The sequence below is a fragment of the Eleutherodactylus coqui genome, chromosome 7 (genome assembly GCF_035609145.1).
Source record: "Eleutherodactylus coqui strain aEleCoq1 chromosome 7, aEleCoq1.hap1, whole genome shotgun sequence".
In the NCBI taxonomy this organism is placed as follows: domain Eukaryota; kingdom Metazoa; phylum Chordata; class Amphibia; order Anura; family Eleutherodactylidae; genus Eleutherodactylus; species Eleutherodactylus coqui.
The window spans coordinates 196695443-196713368 of NC_089843.1; the positions used below are offsets into that span (position 1 = coordinate 196695443).

The 17926-nt window shown below is 44.9% G+C and overlaps 1 protein-coding gene across 1 annotated transcript in view; it reads right to left on the reverse strand.

The window, feature by feature from the left end:
* Positions 1-17926, reverse strand: part of LOC136573072 (fibrillin-2-like) — a 192601-nt gene that overhangs the window by 142112 nt on the left and 32563 nt on the right. Inside the window, exon 3 of the mRNA XM_066574226.1 lies at positions 3380-3462. Coding sequence (XP_066430323.1) covers positions 3380-3462 — 83 coding nt within the window. The remainder of the gene's footprint in view (positions 1-3379; positions 3463-17926) is intronic.

Here is a 17926-nt window from a genome sequence, read left to right on the forward strand (position 1 = left end):
CAGTTATGAGTGATCATTTTGCATTAGCTACTAATTGGTTAATCAGTCCATTAGAAGCCAAGTAGCTTTATTTGCATGTATTTAGAGAACAGCGGGCGGTCTGTTCTCTTAATGCATCACTATTGCTCTCCAGTGGGACAGCAGCTGAAAGAATGTTATCTGCACTGCCTGCGGAGAACTCAGCGTGCGGTCCGTCTTATCAGGGATGATGGATTTTATGCGGAACTGAACTCAGCGATGGAGAAAAACTGCATGGTAAATTCACGAGGGGCACACATTTACACACAACGATTATTGCTCAAAAGATGGCTTTTGAGCGAATTTTGAGAGATCATTGTTGCGTGTAAATGGAGCTTAAGAGAGCCTCTGTGTTAATGACCTTTCCAAGAGGTGATGACATTGGAAGTATGGGTCTCAGATGTGCTTTGTCCATTAAATAAAGGCATGTAAAGCCTGGTAACTAACAAAACTAATTTTCTCAAAAAACATTGCTTGGTGTGGACCATGCCTCGATGCAAACAGCTTTCAGAAAGCCTCAGGGTGTCTTATAGAGCTGCACATGGCTGGAAAAAGCTACAAAAGCACTGCCCAAAAGTTGGCAAAGATGTATGTCAATCAAATTATGTACAGATGGAAAAAATTCTAGTCTGTTGCTACTGTCCCTAGCAGTGGGCATCCTGTAAAAATCACTCCGAGAGCACAACAGGCAATCCTTAATGATCTAAGAAAGAACCAAAGAGTGACAGAAGAGGACCTATTGAAAACTTGATAAACAGCAAATTAGTAAAACACTGTTTGTCTGAGCTCACCTGAATGTTTCACAATGTTCCTGGGAATTTTTATTTGGACAAATTAGACAAAAGTGGAACTTTGTAGCAAAAATGCATAGTGCTGTGCTTGGAGGACAAAGAAAACTGCACACCAACACCAAAACTTAACCGCAACTGCGAAGCATGGTGCAGGAGGATGATGGTTTGTGGCTGTTTTGCTCCCTGGACACTTGGAACTATTAGGGGAGCAATGGTGTATCAATACATTTTACAGAAAAATGTTAGGGCAGAAGTTCATAACCTCCAGCTGAAGAGACACTTATTGATGCAATAAGACAATGACCCAAAGGATAGAAGGACATTAACTACATAATGGTTGACAAAATGTCTTTTGGAATGGTCATCAAGATGCTTTGATGTGGCCTGAAGAAGTCGTTAACTTGAGACATTCCAGAAATATTGGTGAGCTGAAGCAGATTTGTCAGGAAGAATGGTCCGAAAGGTGTAAATTTTGTTTGTAGCTACAGCAAACGTTTGGTGGATTGCTGCTAAAGGTGGATCTACAGATTAAATGTGAGGGTTCACTTACTTTTTTTTCCTGGATGTGGATGTTTACTCAATGTGCTCAAAGACATGAACGTTGCAACTGAATGCATGTAATTAGTTTAGTTAGGTTGTGTTTGTCTCTAATTAGGACTTGAGATATTAATCAGACCGCATTTCACTAGTAATCAATACAGAAATCCAGGTAATTCTGGAGGGTTCACTTACTTTTGTTCTCAATTGTTTTTTGTTTTTTTTTACTTTAACTTTTTCAAATTCAGTTGTATTTTTAAACATTATGTATAAGTCATTAATTCTTAATGAGGCTTATATGTTGAATGTTTTGCTTGCATTGTGGTCTGAAGGTTGCCTTAACATACTGTAAGGCTATTTTGTGAATGCGCGTTAAGGAACGTATAGGTCAGACCGAGGGTGATGCTTGCAATCTAATCATTCCACTTGAAGTGACTGTGTCTCTAAAGTGGATGCATATGTTGATATAACCTCCTGTGAATAGAGAACTATCTTACCACCTGCAAAAGCAAAGCACAGGAAATCATTCCCAAGGCCCACGGCTGAAAAATTCCCTTATAAGGCCTTAGTCTAGATAAATAAGTACATATGGCATATTTGTAACGCCTTTGGGGGAGAAACAAATGGGAAGTCTTGAGTGTTGCAGACCTCAGAAGCCGCAGTATTACATGACTGAACTGGGGTAACCTTTGTCTTTTAATGCACAAACAGTAAATTAGGAAAAGTTCTACTATCCTTAAGAAACAAGAAAGACCACCATGCTTCTTAGAGTAGTGACTTCATTGCTCTCAGATGAGGAACAGACGCTTGAGCAGGGTCATTAAACTAAAATCAGCTGGCACGACTTATTACAATTCAAACACCATTCGAGCATGAGTTGCCTTCCCGTGTAAATAACAGTAAACCTGTGAAGTTTGGACAGCACACCCAGCTTGTGAAGAAGAGACGTGTGGGTGTAAAGTCTGGATAGCTCTTGTAAGGAAAGTAGGCTAGAAAGCTTGGAAGGTACAACATTGACCAACAATACATATAGTCTTAATTTTTCAAACTAAATTAGGGACCCAGTGAACTTTGCAAGAGGTTACTTAAAAGGGTTGTCCGACTCAGGGGCATAGCTATAGGAGATGCGGTTGCACCTGGGCCCAGGAGCCTTAGGGGGCCCATAAGGCCTCTCTTCTCCATATAGGGAGCCCAGTACTATGAATGAAGCATTATAGTTGGGGGCCCTGTTACAGGTTTTGCATTGGGGCCCAGAAGCTTCAAGTTATGCCTCTGGTCCGAGTTATATCATCTTGGTACAATCCCATCCCTATTGAGTAACAGAACAAATTGCTATATACTCCCCTCTCCCTACTCCCATGACGGTCCCCTGCTTTAGTCTCTACTGACAACTACAGTCCTGCCCTGTTTATGGGACATCACGGGGACTGCAGCCAAAAACAGAGCTCAGCAATCAATCGCTGAGCAAAGACCAGACCTGAAGACCATGCAATCAATGTTGCTTGAAACAGTGGGAGCAGGGAGAGGTGAGTACATGGCAATTTGTTATGTTACTCAATGAGGAAGGATTGGATCGAGATTGTACAACTCAGACAACCTCTTTAATAATGAGGAAAAAGGCAATTCATACTTACGGACAATACATTACAGTGTTGATCTTAGGGTTTTGTAGGGTTACAGCAGGGTTAGCCTCTGTGGAGTGGGGGCGCTCTTGTCAGGATGATTGCCCCACAGTTAGACAGGGTTATCTTGGTTGAATTATCTAGGTATACAGTATCACTAACATCAGAGTTTGAGTCAACAAACCGTGAGTACCGCAGTAATACCTGCTGTTTATCCCTTCACCCTTGACATATATATTTATTTCTTTTGTTTGTTCTGATTTTGTGTATATTGGGCCTAATAGTGTTTTTAGATAGCTCTAAATAAAAGTATATATTTTTAAAGGGGTATCCTTCTGCAGTGCTAAGCCATTCGTTATGTTACACAATGGCGACAACCTCTTTAATGATAATGAGAAAACCTATACTTACGAACAATACACTGATTTCCGCCTGGTAGTGTTTTCCATCCTGGGCAACAATATGAGTGAAACCGCGATCCACAAACATTTGGTCTAAAAAGAAAAAAAATGAAATAAATTTGGTAAGTTTGGTAAGGGACTTCTTGCGATAAGGACTTAATTATTATCTAAGAGACCTACACAAGCAGCCATATGGCTTAACATAAAAGGTTGGTGTTGGTACAGTACTCCGCTACAGGATGCTCTGCCATATAATGAAGTGCCTGCGTTTTATATTGTTTCGCTCTACAGTGTTTAGAAGGTGAAGCGACGGTCCTGCCAATGTCATGATTTCATAAAGACCAAAATCAACATATGACGCTTCCAAATGGCTGTGTGTGAAAAGTCTGTCCTCATTCATGGTCTAATTAGGCTAGACGACCTGCAGGAAATGGAATCTTATGCCTGCAATTCATGTTCTAGACCAGATAAAGTTAGAGAAATACTCCTTTTTTCATTTTTGACAAAATCCATCACAATACCTACTGTTTAGAATCTAGTTCTGTAGCTCATCCCTCGAGGTTCTGATCTCCAGGTCACATGACAATTACTCTGACTCTGCTCTATGTCCTGCAGTTAAAGGGGTATTTCAGCTATTCAAAGTCAGTTATATGCTTCATTAGGTGATAACATGTAATTTTTTATGTTATAACTTGTCTTACAACGCTGCAGAGATATTGCTTCACCGGTTGTTCTCCCCCCTGATTGGTTCTCTATCGCTACCCAATGGTTACGACCTGCACGCTCCGCTGTTTTACTAGTCAGGCGTGATCGGTGCCTTGATGTTCTGTAATTATGACATTGTTGGTACAGTTGTGAATGTGTTCTTGTCAGTAACTGGTAGTGAGACATTGAGTGAGATGCCGTTTTGGCACTACCTGGTGGCCATTTTAAATAACAAAGTGGAAATCTGAAATTGGCTGGAAAGCAGCAGTGGTGCAGGTCAGCAAAAAAAAGGTACTGGAGTTCAATTTGATGATTTAGGCCAGCTTCACACTAGCGAGGGCGATATCGGGCTGTGAATCACATCCTGATTTCGCCCTTGCAATCTTTCCGAAAACCCCTGGATTGACGACAATGGGCAATAGAGAGTTATGTTTTAATAGCTAACATGATGATAACAGTATCAGGTTGTGAAGCTACATAGGGCCATGGGCGTACCGAAAGGCTCATGGGCAAAAGTTTACCTTGGGGCCGCCCCAATGCAAAACCTGTAACAGGGCCCCCTACTATAATGCTTTATTCATAGTACTGGGCTCCCTATAAGGAGAAAAGAGGCCTTATGGGCCCCCTAAGGCTCCTAGGCCTGGTAGCAACTGCATTCCCTGCATCCCATATAGTTACGCCAGTGCTTAGGGCTCTTCATCAGGCTGGTAATTACACAAACTTTGTTGCAGACACATCTGCTGCTAGTGAATTCACACTGACGGCTCCATGAATGTTTACTATAGGCTGCTTTCATATCTGTGGTGGGAGTTCCATTTTCCTGCTAAATTCAGGGAGCAGGAAAGAGGAATTCCCTGCTTGAACGGACCCTTTTGACTATATGGGGTCTGCTCAGTTTCTGCTCAGTTGCCTGGCTTTTTACGGGAAGAAAAAGCGCCGCATGCAGCACTTTTTCTTCCGCTGTCTTGAGGCGGATCTACGACGGAGCCTTCAACCAGAGGTTCCAACGCAGATGTGAAGGCAGTCTAATGAAATCTATGACTAGAGGGTTCCCGTGTCCGGGACACGGATTGCGATTGCTGTGTATCATTGCCACTTTGTATATATTTAACACCTTCACTACTTGTTTTGGAGTATGCAATGGTTATTGTACAGTGAAAGTTGAGAGAACTCTGTTTTTTTGTAGTCTGTCAGACCATTAATTTTAATTCTCTGTAGCAGTGAATGAGAACTACTGAGCGATCGGGATTTAAACTGAACGATCAGCGAATGAGCCAACGATGATTTTCATGCATATAAATGAATGATAAGCGAACAAACTGATTGTACATCATTGAGTTGTTGGCCGCGTTTACACTAAACGATTAGCATTCAATTTCGGATGATTCTGCGATTTTTTTGAACGAAAAACGTTCAAGGCGCTCCTTCATACAGGTGTATCTGTTTTTGTGTGCAATTCCTCAAAACATATTTGCGCTATGAAGATACTTCTTTGTGCGCGGATCAGTGCGTTTTACTGTATATTTTGCGCAGGCAGGGCATGTTCCTTTGTGTGCAGCAAACACACCCTGATTTAAGTGGGTAATGAATTCCAAATTTGTTCTTTTTTCACAGAATTGCGCAGCATATTACGCATTCATGTACGCATTGTTCACGCATTTGAACACAGACTTCACAGACTTGAAAATTGCGCGTGCAAAAACGGGAAATTTATACAAACCCATTGATATAAATGGCTTCTATTCTCACAAATTTGCACATGCAAATTTTATGTTTGCAGAAATACGCCCGTGGGAAGGAGCTCTAAATCTTTTTATAAAGGGTTTAAACAGATAAGGGCATGCGATATATATGCTCGTTGTTATGGACTGTATTTGCACATGAAGCAGTTAAAAAAATATATTTTTTCCGCTGTTGCGCACGAAGTAAAGAAAAAAAAGGTGAAAGATAGGGCCTATGTTTTCTCACAGGTATAAAGCATAGGTGGGAGACAGATAGGGTAAGTCGTATCTTTTCTCATACGCAGAAACTGCACGCGAAAAACATGGCCGTGAGAACAATTAAAGTCAATGGTTTTGCTTCATCACTTTTTGTGGCCATGATTTTCACGGCCGCAAAAAGCTGTGCCAACATAGTCGTGTGTTCAAGCCCTAAACCTTCCATATGTTTCCATAACGTACCAGAATATCACTTTTGGGAGGACACCCATCACTGTAAATAAGCAGATGTTGCTATGAGCGTAGTATGCCTGCATGCGACAGTTGTGTGGCGCGTAGCAAGTGCGCAATGGCATTTCGTATTTGCTGTGTGCCGCCAATCGCCATGCACTATCTTGGCATGTATGCATGCTTAATACGCACCAGGATAGAACATGCTGCCATCTTACTGCGGGCATATTTCATGCAATTTATGTGATCGACAGCATGGGAGATTGTTGCAGAGTATTATGCGTGCGAAACCCATGTGAGTAACAAGCCGTCACCACAGGAGCCCTAATACTCATTAATTGCTTACATTATTTTTTTTCTTCCTCCTGTAAAATGAGATTTGTAATGTCTGTGGTGATGATGGACACCAATGCTACCTGCTCTTCTAAACAATATACCGAGGAGTGAGGCCAGGCTCAAAACGGACTGACTCCCGTGGATTCCGCGATCACTGTCCGCACGGACGATCCACTGTAATACTCAGGCATTGAAAGGCATGAACGTTTGATTCTGCATTCTGGGAGCGGAAGAAAAATCGCAACATGCTCTATTTTGGCGCGAACAGCCTCCATTGATGTCAATTGAGTCATAAGACCCGCAGCTATTATGCAATTAACATTGTGTATGGGCTGCGGGTACCTGCATCATCGCTAAGCGACGGCACGGGAAACACCGTGTACTGCACATGACCGTCTGCGAGCCTCTGCAGTCATCCGCAGTACAGGTAAGACGGTTTCAGATGAACATATTTTTCTGCCCGTATAGGTTGTGATAATCACGGCCGCGTAACGGGACAAAACAAATCCCCTAATTTCAATGGATTTCAGTTGCTTTGTTTTCACCAGCTCTTTTAATACTACGGCTGAGAACACACAGGACTTGCCCTGTCTTTCCCGTTTGTAGTGAATACTGCGTGCGGGAAAGAACAGGCGGCAACTATCTTCCCGCAGTTATTTTCAAACTTCTGCGCTCTGGCGAGGAGTTTGAACGGCCGAAGAAAAACCTTGTTCAGGCGCAACTATTCTCCAGGTGCAAGCACAGGTTCTTCAGCCACTCTCACAGTCCGAGTCATGTCTAATTGTAAATAGCAATGTTGTATATATGTACATTTATTTATACACATATATATTAAACACACATACAGTATAAATATATTGAAATTTAGCAGTAAAATATTTAAAATTTAGTGTTCAAAGTAGGAAATAATCTGCATTCACTGCCACGAAACCGCTGATTAGACTGGGGGGGGGGGGGGGGGGTTACAAAAATAGTTATGCAGCTTTTAATATATATACTTTTAATATAAGCTGGATAATATCACATCTGGGGGCTATTATGGAAAGAAAGGGTTTGCTCTCTTTTTTTATGCTTTGAAGGCGTCTAATCTAGCAGGAGAATGTGGAGCAACATGAAATCATACAAGCATAATCCTCAAGGTAGAAAAAATATAGGGTCACGGAAAGAGTAGAATTAATATTCCTCTACTGATCTTTAGCCGCTTTAGGGCAGAATTCACCTAAACAATAGAATTAAGTAGATTTCTGTAAAACCTGAGATATCCGCTAAGTATAGCCCTATAAAAGCTATAGGGCCCTACTGATTCTGTATGGAACAGCTACCACCACTGCAAATGTCACCGTTTCCAGTGACCTCGGCCTGTAGATCTACTTATTTATAGATACAATGTAAAGTCTATGTAAGGGCGGCTTCACACAAGAGTAATTCGCTGCGTGCTTGCAGTAAGCACGCAATGACAATACATACTTCCTGTGCAGTGGCCCGACACTGCTCACACTTGCTGGGGCAAGATGGCAGGGTAAAAAAACTTACTGTCACAGGTGGCTCTACCCTCTGGGTCCCAGGTGCAGCTGTCCCAGTCGAGCGCAGGCCCAGTAAATAATACCTGTGCAAGGAACCGCTTGATATATGTTTGTCTTCGTGACGCCAGTGCCCCATTTCAATGATCGGTGCAAATAATTGAGTCCACAAACAAATTATTAACTTTTCAAAAACCTGATGCACTCGTTTTTCTTTAACTTATAAATTCAACTCATGCAGTTCCAATGCACAGCATAAACAGTTTTAAGTATTAACATGCGAAGTTCGAGAATTCTTCCCTCAACAAGTTTGTATCCAGTAGTCACTCCCTTTCTTTGCTACATCCACAGTCTAAGTTATCTGCTGGATTCCTGTTAGAGTGCTCCTGTCGCAAACTAGGCACACCTTTCAAAATGTTACTCTACTTTCACAGTCTCTCTCACATACTTTCCTTAATGGAGCAGATACATGGAGGAACAATGTACACACCACCACTGACTCCAGGAAGACAGGATTTGCTCCCCAAAGTCTCCCACGGCCAGGCATTCCATCATTGAAGGAGGATGCCCGGGACACGGTTCAGGCAAGCTGCAAACTTCCTCTGTCCTCATATGACTCTTGCTCTCCATTGCATCTCCACTCTGCAACCTCCTACTCACATGTCTCACTCCCGACTACCACTACTCCCTCCTTCTCCGACTCCTCCCCCTATCACGTGACTCATTCTTCACACATGACATGCAGGGTTAGGTAGGACAATACACATAACCAGACTGAACTGACACAATACTAGACATTAACTGTTTAGTGACCTGTCTGAATCAATAGACATAACATTACACCATCTACAAAGTCTGACAATGATATGAAACAAACACATACACATGACAGGGACAAACACAACTTTCACGCTTAACTCTGGGCCACTACAGCTGCGTGTCGCCAATCGCTATGTAGTATCTTGGCGTGAATGCATGCGTAATAGGATAGAACAGAATGGTATTTAACAAGGAGAAATGCAAAGTCCTGCATCTGGGTAAGAAAAATGAAAAAAGCACATACAGAATGGGAGGAATTGAGCTAAGCAGCAGCACATGTGAAAAAAACTTGGGTATACTAAAAGATCATAGACTGAACATGAGTGAACAATGTGATGCAGCAGCCAAAAAGGCAAACACAATTCTGGGATGTATTAAGAGAAGCATAGAGTCTAGATCACGTGAGGTAATTATCCCCCTCTACTCTTCCTTAGTCAGACCTCAACTGGAATACCGTGTCCAGTTCTTTAAAAAAAGAGACAAATTGGAGCAAGTACAGAGAAGAGTTACCAAGATAGTGAGCGGTCTGCAAATCATGTCCTATGAACAACGATTAAAGGATCTGGGAATGTTTAGCTTGCGAAAAAGAAGGCTGGGAGGAGACAAAGGCCGCCTGCACACGGGCGGAAATCCCGCGGCGGGATTTCCCGCGGGATTTCCGCCGCTCAAAGCCTGCATAGGAGTGCATTACAATACGCACTCCTATGCAGACGGCCGCGGTTTGGCCGCGCGAAATGTCGCGCGGCAAACAAACCGCGGCATGTCCTATTTTTGTGTGGGGCTCGCCGGCAGCCGGCACATGAAAGAGCCGGGGCCGCCGGGCGCGGGTGAGTACGTGCTCGTCTCTGCAGGCACTCGGGTCGGGTCTCGCGGCGAGAATTCTCGCCGCCGGATCCGACCCGCTCGTCTGCAGGCGGCCTTAATAGCGGTCTACAAATATCTGAAGGGCTGTCACATTGCAGAGGGATCAGCCCTATTCTCATTTGTACAAGGAAAGACTAGAAGCAATGGGATGAAACTGAAAGGGAGGAGACACAAATTAGATATTAGACAAAACTTTTTGACAGTGAGGTGATCAATAAATGGAACAGATTACCACGGGAGGTGTTCAAACAAAGGCTGGACAAATATCAGTCTGGGATGACTTAGTGAATCCTGCACTGAGCAGGGGGTTGGACCAAATGACCCTGGAGGTCCCTTCCAACTCTACCAATCTATTATTCTATGAACATGCTGCGATCTTTATTGCGTGCGTATTTTGCGGCAACATGCGAGCGTATGGCAAACTGGTACAGCATATTATATGTGCAAAACCCACGTGCATAATGCAATGTGACCATATGTTTGTGTGAAGGAGCCAAAAGGCCACTCTCACACACATTTTTCGTAAAATGCAGCGTTTTACCGCGATTTTGATTGGTGGTTTCAAAAACAGGTTACTGCATCTAAGAGTGCTTTTTAACACACCCCATCATTGTGATGGGTGATAGGGTGCGTTAAAAACATGAAAAACGCACGAAAATAGAGCAGTGTTCGAAAATCGCAACTTTTACAACGACGCGTTGCAGCACAGGTCTGTGAGGCCCTATTAAAATCAATGGGAGCGTTGTACCGCGATTAGCGTGGTGTTCGAGATGCCACGTTAATCTCAGTAAAAAGCGCCAGTGTGAGAGTGAACTTAGGGCTCAGTCCCACGGGGACCAATCTGCCTGTGTTTCTGGACGATAGGACGACCGCACTGCATGTGCAGACGACTCTCCGCACCGTCTGGAAAAAAAACCCATATGGCTTGCAATGGAGCGGTGCGGCCATCTTTATCGTCCAGAAACACGGACAGATCGCCCCCCCATATGACTGAGCCCTTAGGTTAAAGGGATTCATATCAAATGCTTTCGCGTGCGTATCCTTGCATTGTAATGTACTTTTTTGCCCTGCCGGGTCTGTTCTCATCGATGCGGGACACATCTGTGCCATGATTGAACTGGCTAGGCAGCCTAAATAGTCTCTAGTGTTTTTGATTAATATCGCAAAATTGAACAATTCAGTGCAAAGTTTAGTGCGCACTCCCATAGACTCCTATGGTGCTTCGGGTGCACAAATGCGCACAGAAATTGAGCGTGTTGCATATATTTTCATGTGCGCGAAAATCTAGTGCAAAAATGCAGAATGCGAGAGAACCCATTGAAATTAATGGGTTCCATTTCCTGCATTTTACACAAGTGATTTTGCATGTGCGAAAACGCTTGTCCGCAGGAGCCCTGTTTTTTTTGACCAGCTGTTTGAATGCAGTCTGCAAGGGAAATTATATTTGCATTTATGGGAATCTCGAGACCTGAAAGGCACCGATAAGAAAACCATTCAGGCACCAACTCTGATCAATGCACATCAGTGCGCGGAGACTCCCCTCTGGAAACGTAACATACTTTACAAGTATATATGAAAAGGACAGTAAAGGGCCTCACTAGCCAGAACACGGTGCTGGATGGGTCTCACTAGCCAGAACACGGTGCTGGATGGGTCTCACTAGCAAGAACACGGTGCTGGATGGGCCTCACTAGCCAGAACACGGTGCTGGATGGGCCTCACTAGCCAGAACACGATGCTGGATGGGCCTCACTAGCCAGAACACAATGCTGGATGGGCCTCACTAGCCAGAACACGGTGCTGGATGGGCCTCACTAGCCAGAACACAGTGCTGGATGGGCCTCACTAGCCAGTACACGGTGCTGGATGGGCCTCACTAGCCAGAGCATGGTGCTGGATGGGCCTCACTAGCCAGAACACGGTGCTGGATGGGCCTCACTAGCCAGAACATGGTGCTGGGTGGGCCTCACTAGCCAAAACATGGTGCTGGATGGGCCTCACTAAGCAGAACATGGAGCTGAATGGGCATAACTAGTCAGAACATGATGCTGGATGGGCCTCACTAGCCAAAATATGGTGCTGGATGGGCCTCACTAGCCAAAACATGGTGATGGATGGACATCACTAAGCAGAACATGGTGATGGATGGGCCTCAGTAACCAGAACATGGTGATGGATGGGTCTCAGTAACCAGAATATGGGGATGGATGGGCCTCACTAGCCAGAACATGGTGATGGATGGGCCTCACTAGCCAGAACATGGTGCTGGATGGGCCTCACTAGCCAGAACACAGTGCTGGATGGGCCTCACTAGCCAGTACACGATGCTGGATGGGCCTCACTAGCCAGAGCACGGTGCTGGATGGGCCTCACTAGCCAGAACACGGTGCTGGATAGGCCTCACTAGCCAGAACATGGTGCTGGGTGGGCCTCACTAGCCAAAACATGGTGCTGGATGGGCCTCACTAAGCAGAACATGGTGATGGATGGGTCTCAGTAACCAGAATATGGGGATGGATGGGCCTCACTAGCCAGAACATGGTGATGGATGGGCCTCACTAGCCAGAACATGGTGATGGATGGGCCTCACTATAAGTATTAGTCCATGCCAAATTTCTTAAACATTACCTCAGTATATCTTAAAGTTTATCTTCTGAACTCCATAGAATATTAAATAGCACAAAAGGAGTCACATATATTGCTAAACCAAAGATTGCTATGACCATAGAAAAGTTTGTGCATAGTTACTTTTGTCTCCCGAACTGTGCCCCACCAACAACTGGAGGCACACTTCATAGTTTGAGAAGAGCTGATTTATTTCATATCTTGTTAAAATCTGTATATATTATGAAGACAAAATGTTACCATATGTTTATTAAAAGAAAAAGGCAAAACAAAATTACAAGTATAAATAGAGATCTAGAAGCTCCTTGTAAACTCTGATAGACACAAAGACGGGTGGGCTTATAGGCTGTTTTTCCATGCTCAAGACAATTTCTTTATTGGACCACCAAGAAGTCTATGCACTGTTTCAAGACCACTAAAGTATTTTAACATTTGTGGTAGGAAATTGATCACTGCTAGCATAGACAACCAACCCAGTAGTCTCAAGCAGTCAACAGAAGAACAGAACTGTACACTAAGTAAAGTGTGATTGTTCTCAGTAAGAGAAACCAAGTAATCTTGTAGATATGAGACCTTTTATTGGCCAACGAAAGGAGATAACATTACAGCAAGTTGAGCCTACTTAGGGTTCTCTTGCCTGAAGAGGGGCCCTAAGTAGATTCTCAGCTTGTTATAAGATCATGCCTTCTTGTTAGCCACTGGAAGGTGTCATACCTACACAATTACTTGGTTCCTCTTATTAAACAATCACATTTTGCTCTACTGGCGACACCGTACCAAACTTCTTTCTTTTTCAGAAAATAAAACATTTTAGGAATTAAAATGAGTTACATCTGAGTGAAGGAACACATTCCTATAACTACCTGCAGCGAGCAAACACCTCTGCGTCCATCATTCTTGAAATGCTTTACTACCTCGGTATAAGTTTGAGCACCTTGGTATTTCATTCGTATTCATAAACCTCATTTTCTTCTCATTTACAAATTTTTACAGACTTAATAATAAAAATCTTAATATAGCGCCAACATATTCAACAGCTCTTACAGAGCAGGGGGAACAGATACAAAACCACGGTTAGATGTAGTAATCAGTTGATGGAGACAGCAGGGGTGAGCAGAGGCGTAACTTGAAGCTTCCGGGCCCCAATGCAAAACCTGTAACGGGGCCCCCAATTATAATGCTTAACTCATAGTACTGGGCACCCTATATGGAGAAAAGAGGCCTTATGGGCCCCCTAAGGCTCCTGGGCCCGGGTGCAACCGCATCCCCTGCATCCTCTATAGTTACGCCCCTGGGGGTGAGAGCTCCAACGAGCTTACATACTACAAATAATGGGGTGATATATAAGGTAAAGGGGCTGGAGATGTGCACAGAATGGTGACACGGAGAGTGAGGGGTGCTATACACATTGAGCCATATAGTCGCTGAATCAGTACGACTGCAGGGGGCAGTTGATTACAGCTAGCAAGAATTGCAGTCGGTAGGACAGGGAGCATGTTATCCGGTGGAGTAAAGAGGGGTTTGGTTCAAGGGATATGGTATGCCTCTGCAGCATCCAAAGAGTGGGTCCTCAGCTGAGGAGACAGCGGGGTAGAGAAAGGCCTTGTCATGCGTCTCTACTATCTCCTCCCCTGGGGGTAGCTCGGGACCTGACCACGTTACTGCTGGAGGAGATCACAGGGGTAGTTACCGAGGGTTACCTCAAGTCCAGTTGTCACTTGTGATGCCACCATTGCATCCTTTTCGGCGGATCTTCCAAATGAAATAAAGTAGTCCATTCACAGGGCAACTTTCTGAACAAGAACCGTGAACTGTTGGTTCAGTCCATTTACAGTAACCTTGTAAACTCCAATCCAAACAAACAGTCTTGGTGCAGATATAACAAGCCAGAGTGGTGTAACAAGGAGGATTCTCAAGGTATTCGGATAATGCACAGTCCAAGTTATCTGTGTAATCCCGCTCCCTGGGACACTCTCTCTCTACCGGTCAACACTCACTTTTGTCCGCTTCCCGCTGTGCAGTGGCTTATCCTACTCCCAGAGCTCAGTAGCAGCACAGAGGTCTCCCGGGTAGAATGAGCTGAGGCCGAGCACAAGGAAATCACTCGGCCTCCTCCATTCTCTCCACACAGAGACCAATGTCTGGTGTCTGTGTGGTTCAGTCAATGCCAGACCTCACTCTTCCTCCCTGACTGACAGACTACTTCTACTCTCCTGCATTCTTGCAAACACACACACACATATATATATATATATATATATATATATCATCCTCACGTGACCACAAAACGATACACTAAATACGATACATTTTCCAGACAGGACAGAACATACTAGACATTAACCCTCTCAGTCCTGCAACCATCCAATCCAAATAAATCAAATGCACTCCACAAACAATACACTGACAAGACAATGGCTGAGACAGACATATAACATTATGGAGGGGCCATATTAACTCTGGGCTATTACACCTCCCTGAAGAGGTGTGTTTTTAGAGCACGCCTGGCGTTATGTGAGTCATGGATTTCCCAGGCAGTTTGGGGTTCTAGAAGACTGGTGCTGCTCTGGAGAAGTCTTGGAGGCAGGAAAGAGAGGTTCGAATTAAAAGGGCACTTAATCTGATTTTATTAGTGGAGCGGAGGGCATGGGCTGGGTGGTGGATTGAGATGAGGGAGGCGATGTAGGTAGGCGTGGTGCTGTGGAGAGCTTTGTGGATGAAGGTGGCGAGTTTGAATTGAATTCTGTATTTCACAGGCAGTCAGGATGGATTGGAGAGGGGAGAGTCTGGTGCGGGGGAGGACAAGCAGCAGCGAGATTTGGGTATACTAATAAATCATAGATGAACCAAATACGCCTGTGTAAAGGAGCTCTTAGGGTGAGGGGGACTTAAACAACCCAAAAGCCTTTAAAGGGCTTCTGTGCGCATATATGCTCTGAATAGAGCGTGATCGCGTCCATTCATGTGTTCCCATGCATTTTACTTAACATTTTTGTGCTGCCATGCCTGTTCATATTGGCGTGGAATACACCTGCGACGGATTTGAACCGGCTCAGCAGCTTAATTAGTCCCTGGTGTTAGCAATTAAAAAAGGGAAATCATGCAGTTAAGCGTGCAAATTTGTGCAGACTGGGGGGCGCATTTGCTTACCCCCATAGACTCTTTTCAAACCCTGATGCGCAAATGCACACAAAATTAGAGCATGTCATAGAATTATCTCCAAACGGAAATATGCTGAATATGAGGAAACCTGTTGAAATCAATGGATTCCCTCACATTCAGCATTCCCTATTGTCCGAGATTTTGCGTGTGCAAAAATGCGGACAATAGAGAACGCTGCAAAAAAGCCTGTGTGAAGGAGCCCTAAGGCTGTTTTTGCATTCCAAAGCAGGTTTTGTGGTAAATTGTTTCTTTGTTAACAATTTTAAAACCACAAAGTTGTGTACAAAGTTTAACAATTATCAGTGAATAACATTGAGACATATGTTGAATAAACTTACAGTACGTTGACGGTGCAGATTGTCAAAAATTTCTAATAAGATAATTAAATATTCGGTGAAGGTCCAGATGAAATGTTATCTTTATGTAGGTAAGAAAAACACACAAGAAACTCTACTAAAACTGCAAAGTGTGAACACAAACTAACTCACTAACTAGAAAACTGCTGCCGTCTTTCTTGCATAAAAACGTCTGGCAATGCAGATACATGGATGTTGGAAATTTTTGCCCCTGTGATCCACTAGGCATCCAGTTTTAGAGGGGTTGCAAAATTACCTGGTGTTATGAAGCATCCACCGTATACGGACCACCATCACCATCATCAGGGGGGTTATTACTTGTGGATCTTTTTTACCTTCTATAAGTTTTTTCTCTTAACTAACATTTGAAGTTTTTTGTACCAACAACAATCTAGAGTCTTGCAGGAGATGTTTCGCATGGAGCTTCATCTGCCTTGAATACCGCCTACAGGCACATCTGCATACATAGCGCTAACAATCACCTTCCAGGCAACTGACCATAAATATGAATTGTACTCAGAATTGCACTAAGAGCAAAAAAGGGAAGTCTATGGAAATGTCTGCTGAGCCGTCCTTAAAGGGGTGGTCTCGCGAAACAAAGTGGGGTTATACACTTCTGTATGGCCATATTAATGCACTTTGTAATATACATCGTGCATTAAATATGAGCCATACAGAAGTTATTCCACTTACCTGCTCCGTTGCTAGCGTCCTCGTCTCCATGGTTCCGTCTAAATTCGCCGGCAGCTTGCTTTTTTAGACGCGCTTGCGCAGTCCGGTCTTCTCCATTCAGCACGAGCCGCTTCAGTGTGCTCCCCGCTACAGCTCTTCTGCGCATGCGCAGATGAGCTGTCACTGCTCGGGAGCGCGCTGCAGCGGCCATTCTGTACCTTCCTCTGTTAGAGGAAGGTGCAGAGCTGCCGAGCTGTCCGGAGAAGCCGCCCAGCTGTCCCGCCGTCCAGCTGTCCTGGTAAGTGATGGGCCGGGGGGGCTGCCGCTGCGCCGGGCTGCGCCGGGGGGGGGCTGTCGCTGCGATGGGGGGGGGCTGTCGCTGCGCCGGGGGGGGCTGTCGCTAGGCCGGGGGAACTAGCGCTGGGTCGGGGGGGGCTGTCGCTGGGCCGGGGGGGGGCTGTCGCTAGGCCGGGGGAACTAGCGCTGGGCCGGGGGGGGGGGCTGTCGCTGCGCCGGGGGGGCTGCCGCTGTGATGGGGGGGGGGGGCTGCGCCGGTTACCTGCTGCCTGGCTGTGGGTGACTGGTCGGCGGCTGCGGTGGGTCCGGTCGGCGGCTGCGGGGCGTCTGGTTGCCATGGAGACACAGCTGGCAGCGTCTCGGGAGCGCGCACGTCGGGCTGCAGCGAGCGACGGGAAAAGAGCCGGCGGCCATCTTGGGGAAACTTTTATAAGTTGCTGAAACGCTGGAACGGTAAGTACGAACCAGCTACAAATGTCATTTAAAGGGGGGCTTAGTAATGTGTACTTAATGGGGGGGACTGGGCAAAAAAAAAAAATTCACTGCTTCCTCGAGACATCTCCTTTAATGTAAGGTACAGAAACCATGGATGTGTGGAGTGCTTTTAGTCTTTCCTTGTGCAGATGAGAATAGGGCTGATCCCTCTGCACTGTGACAGCCCTTTAGATATTTGTAGACTGATATTAAGTCTCCTCTCAGTCTTCTTTTTTGCAAGCTAAACATTCCCAGATCCTTTAAAGGGGTGGTCTCGCGAAAGCAAGTGGGGTTATACACTTCTGTATGGCCATATTAATGCACTTTGTAATATACATCGTGCATTAAATATGAGCCATACAGAAGTTATTCACTTACCTGCTCCGTTGCTAGCGTCCCCGTTGCCATGGTTCCGTCTAACTTCGGTGTCTTCTTGCCTTTTTAGACGCGCTTGCGCAGATCCGTCTTCTCCCTTCTTCTCCCTTCGGCTCTGCTCGGCAGCATCGGCATTTTGGCTCCGCCCCCTTGTACGCATCATCGCGTAGCTCCGCCCCATGAC